Source organism: Pangasianodon hypophthalmus, chromosome 29 (assembly GCF_027358585.1).
Source record: "Pangasianodon hypophthalmus isolate fPanHyp1 chromosome 29, fPanHyp1.pri, whole genome shotgun sequence".
NCBI lineage: Eukaryota > Metazoa > Chordata > Actinopteri > Siluriformes > Pangasiidae > Pangasianodon > Pangasianodon hypophthalmus.
In genome coordinates, this window is record NC_069738.1 from 3,978,485 (window position 1) to 3,984,225 (window position 5,741).

Sequence of the window (5,741 nt, forward strand, 5' to 3'; positions counted from 1 at the left end):
TATGGGGTTGATGGGGCTTTCTTAATTCTTGCTGAGAAGTGGATGAGTCATGGCGAGGGGTAGAGATGGTGGCTAAAGGGTGGATGGAGTATAATAACCCCTAGATGAAGGGTGATTGGGGTGTGGACTTAGGACTTGAAGGGATGTACTGAACACTGTAAATCCCCTGCTGATGGTTAAATGGGACATTATTTCTAAGAGGAATTAAACACTTTTGTATGTGCTGTTATAGTAAAATAATCAGTGATGGTGTTCACCATATTAACGATTACACACAATTTTTGAAAACCTGTTGATGTGAAACATCCACCATACAAATCCCTGTGACTGAGCTGTTACTATAGAAACAATAAACCTCACACTGGGGTATAGAGGTGTTGATGGGGAATTAAGACCTCTGGTTGAGGGGTGGAAGGGCATTATAACCTCTACTGCCATGTCAGATGGCGCTGTAGAGGACGTCATCATCGATATTAGACTCATTCAGGTAATGACGTTATCTGATGCTTCAATTAAAAAAAATTTTTTTTTTTTTAAATAATCAACATATTAATGGAGTTTGTACCCAGTATTTTGGACACAATTACATTGTTTTGAATTACAATAAAATATGCTTGCCTTAATAATGAAGAAGTCTGACGATCCATATCATAATATTACCAAAAAAGGGCAAAAGATCTCGAGTAATTTTAGTGAAAATGAGGAAGTACAAGTTGTTTTTTTTTCTGTGTTGAGAGTTAAATATATATTGCATAATCTTGTTTAATGTCAAATGGAGCACAGAAAGTTCTGAGAATATTATCATTACATTATATTTTGCTATCATTTGGGATATAAATGAATTCATACTGTTTGTAATCGTGCTTGTATTCCTGTGAGTTTATCCGTGTATATTTCACTCACCTTATGTGTGATGGAGGTGGAAGTGGAGTCTGGTTTATTGGAGAATCAGAAAAAAAAAAAAAAAAAAACCCTCCTTAAAATATGAGTAAACACTAATAATATATATGTGCTTAAATAAAAGAAGACTGACAGAGGAAGTGAGAGAAGAGAAACTAATATATATACATATTATATATATATATATATATATATATATATATATATATATATATATATATATATATATAGGGGTCTTTAAGTATAAGATATATACATAGAGTGAGAGGGAGAGAGGGAAAGCAAAACAAATAAAGAGCAAAGCTCATGGACAAATATGGCAATAAGCTCAGGTATGACTGCCGCCGGATGGGAGGGACAGGAAGTCACACTGACACTAAGGTGTGCACTCGAACAGGTGGGGCGGAGACACAGAGCAGGCGAAAGAGAGAAAGAGAAAGAGGGTGGGGTTGAGTAGGTAAACTAGAATACTCTGGTTTATCTGGGTGACCTAACAGGAAGACATAGAGAGAGAGAGAGAGAGAGAGAGAGAGAGAGAGAGAGAGAGAGAGAGAGAGAAGTGTGTGTTATTCTGAGGAAGTCCTTCGCACACAGCGCTGAGATTTGTCATCTTTGCCAGTTCCTGACAGTTTGGTGTTGAAACCTGTTTATAGAAATGTAAACGGGACGAACAGGAAGGGGCACGAAGCTCTAAAATTAACCAAAAGAAAAAAAAATTAAAATCAAAAACACGCTGCCTGTGACTTGGGGGCTTAAAAAGTCAGTTTATTAAAATTAAAGATATTACCTACTATATTAATCACTCCTTCATTCATTCATTCATTCATTCATTCATGCCATCACTACCTTTTAGTCATTAGTGGCCCTGGTTCTTATAGTGCAGTCTGTGATTTTGTTACAGTGATAGAAATCACAAACCCAACATTATCAAAATTACTGTTTCTATAAATAATGTCAGCTGGAATCTAATGACATTTTAATGAAAATGGCTTCTATGGGTGGGAAGTTTCAGAATTAAAACCACTCTTTGGCTTCGATAAATCACGAGAATATTCTTGCACACATTTTAGGCTAAATAATGTTCCTAATTTTTTTTTTAATAGTTCCAGGAAATTAAATCTGTACTGAGGAGATCTGTGATTTCATTACAGAACCCCTTCACTAAACCTATCCAACACTAAACTGGATCTAAAAACCAGTTGCACAAAACATCTTGAGGTGAATTTTCCTTCAGGTTTATCTTTAAGTATCTTTAAGTCTGCTGCACAAGAAACTCTTAAGTGAATCCCTTCTGTCTTTAGTTATGGGTCAGATTTCCTTACTTCAAAACAGTTGGATAAAACCCTTTAACCTGAACTTCACTTACGATTAATTAAAGTGTTTTTAAACTTTAACTTTTACAAGACTGTGGAACTTGGCTGAGTTTTGGGAGGTGTTTGAAGAAGAAGATGTTCCTGGGTGAGTTTTTTCAGAACAGACAATAGACCCTTCGAGTGATGGAAAGGTACTAAGAGAGTACAGATGTGTGACAGTCGCTCCTGATTGAGTTGTAAGATGACCTTGACCATGTACACAGTGTAATCATGCTTTCTCTTTTCTTTCATCTAAAACACTATGATCTGCTTCACTCTGACACTTGTATCTAATCATTGTTTATCACTCAAACACCTAGAACATCAGCTTACGTTATACTGATTTGATTCGGCTATCGGACGCACTGTAATCTGACGTCTGTACGTTAGAAACTGATGAGACGACGAATAAAACTGAATATTTTGTGAAACAGTGGCACCTAGCGGTCAAACCCGGAAAGATTGTTTATATACATGTAAGTTTGGGTTACCTGGCTACTAATAAATAAATAAATAAATAAATAAATAAATAAATAAACACCTCCAGTAAATGTGCTGTTATTTAAAAACAAACAAAATAACAATAAAAATGACTCGATGAAAAGTAAATTAGTAATCACAAAACAGGAGTAAGAAAGATAGTAGTGAAAAAAATACTCAAGTAGCAGATTAAATATTACACAGGATCAGAATTATATTTCAGAATAAGCAGTGATGATGATGATGATGATGATGATGATGACGGTAACAACGATGACACTGATAAAGACAATGATGATGATAACGAAGATGATGACGATAACGATAACGACAAGGATGACGATGAAGACGATGATGATGATGACAACGATGACAAGGACAGCAAAGATGAAGACAAAGACGATGATGAAGACATCAGTGATGATAACGAAGATGATGATGACGACAGCAACAACAATGACGATGATGAAGACGATAATGAGGATGATAACGAAGATAATGACAATGACGACAGGATGATGATGATGATGACCATGACAGTGGCGACAACGATGACGACGATGATGACAAGGACAGCAAAGATGACGACAATGACAACGAAAATGATACTGATGACAGCGACAACAATGACGATGATAACGAAGTCAATGACAATGACAGTGATGATGAGGACAATGACAACAGTTATGAAAACGATGATGATGATGATGATGATGATGGCGGTAACAACAATGACATTGATAAAGATGACAGTGATGACGATAACGAAGATAATGACAATGACGACAGGATGATGACGATGACAACGATGATGATGAGCAAAGACGGACAGCAAAGATGAAGACAATGACAACGACAACAATGACGATGATGAAGACAATGATGATGACGACGAAGATGGTGACAATGACAGTGATGATGATGACAATGAAAATGGCGGTAACAACGATGACATTAATAAAGACGACAATGATGATGATAAAGATAATGACAATGACGACAGGATGACGATGACGTTGACAAGGACAAGGACAGCGAAGATGAAGGCAATGACAACAAAAACAATGATGATGATGACGACGAAGATGATGAAGATGGTGACAACGACAGTGATGATGATAACAACAATGACAACAGTCATGAAAACAGTGATGATGAGCATGATGACATCATAATACAAAATAATCTTGCATAATGTACAACACTTTCAACAGGTACATTTTTTATGAAATAAATAAAAATAGCTTTTTAAGTGGTTTTACTACTACAACTACTACTAATAATAATAATTATAATAATAATAACAACTAATATGACAATTATGTCAGAACACACTTTTCTGAGATATTGTGGATATTCTGACGTCTTTTTATAACATTTTTATCTTTTTTTAAAAAAAAAATAATTAAATATAAAAGTGATCTGAAGTAACTGGTTTTGTGCTGTACTCCTGTCATTGCCGGAAGTCTCTTATGAAACCGATGCTAAACAACAACAATAACAGTAGTGAACACGTCGCTATGGCAACGTGCGAAGTACGGAAGTCGGCGCAGGAGCGGCGTTGAAAAAAAAAAAAAAAAAAAAAAAAAAAAAGGGCGCGTGCGCCGAAACGCTGATGAGGTCATCGACCTGCTGCGCGTGAGAGTGTCACTCAGCAACAACAATTTAAAACTCACACTGTGTGTGTGTGTCTCGCGCGCTAGCTCTGTTGTTGCTAGCTCCGTGTGTTTCTCTCCGCCATTATGAGCTTGGACAAAGCCGAGCTGTGTGACTCTTTACTCAGCTGGGTGAGTTACCAACCACTTCGCTTAAAATCCATCAACTCGTATTATCTCCTGTGCTAGTTAACTCACTAACCTCTCCGACTACCTGTTAGCCGGCTCAGACTAGCATGCTAGCACAGCTTACCCTAGCTAGCCTAGAGTTTCACCATGTTTCAATGTGTTTCTTGTTCAAGCACACCGGTTTAAACACTGCAGAGGGTTTGTTAGCGAGTTTATGAGCTGAGTCAGGTGCATTAGAGAAGATAAAAACACTAAAAAGTTCTCCAGAAGCATACAAGCTTTAGTAAACACTCCAGCGTGGAACAGGTGCAAACTGGACACTTCCGGTTTTATTGAACACGTCACGGTTCACGATAAATCATAAAATTAATAAAAATAATAAGAAGAAAAAGAATTATTTTATTTCTGTAGCACCTTTCATACGTTTAACGTGCAGCTCAAAGTGATTAAGAGTGTGAAGAACTTAAAAAAAAAACCAACAGAAATAACGTAAAAGTAGTAAAAATAAAAGAGCAAATAATAAAGTGATATAAATAACAGCAGTGCCACAAAGAAAACAATAACAGCATAAAATATATATATAATAAATTGTGTAAAAACAGAATAAATCACTTCACTTCACTTAAATGTGCATTAGTTAAGATATAACATTAATGTATAAATAATAAAAGCGAAGATGATGCATGATGATTATTTTTTGGTGTTCCTGATGTTTGGAAAAGCTGCATCGCGACTCTGCGTGTTTCGTGGGAGGAAGACGGAGACGGCTAAAGCGCGAGACACGATTTGGAACCGAGTTCCTGTAGCGGTTTGTCGTTCTTGTAATCTTGTACTAAGCCCAAGAACACCGCTATGTGTCTGTGTGCTTAAAAGATTAAAATGCTCCACAGGATTGATTAGTGACTCCAGCTCCTTCCATCGTGTCCAAAGTCTCTCGTGTTAAACCAGACTTAAGGTGTTGCGTAATCGAGAGAAGGCCACCTCCAGGCCACCTGATGCATCAGTAACACAACGCCAGGCCCAGCTCATCTCTAACCCTGAAGCTGAGGAGAGTTACGTGGACTTGTTCTTGTCTCTTTCGTAACGTCATGTTCTGATGATATTTACACAATATGTCCAAAGGTTTGTGGACCCCTGACCATCACACCCACCCATATGTGGTTCCTCCTCAAACTGTCACCACAATTGTATAGAATGTCTTTGTGTGCTGTAGCATTACAGTTTC

General features: G+C 37.1%; 1 protein-coding gene across 1 annotated transcript in view; it reads left to right on the top strand.

Annotated features, from left to right (window-relative positions):
• The first annotated feature begins 4,357 nt into the window (after positions 1-4,357).
• Positions 4,358-5,741, top strand: part of hook2 (hook microtubule-tethering protein 2) — a 25,029-nt gene continuing 23,645 nt past the window's right edge. Inside the window, exon 1 of the mRNA XM_034301647.2 lies at positions 4,358-4,519. Coding sequence (XP_034157538.1) covers positions 4,475-4,519 — 45 coding nt within the window. The 5' untranslated portion in view covers positions 4,358-4,474. The remainder of the gene's footprint in view (positions 4,520-5,741) is intronic.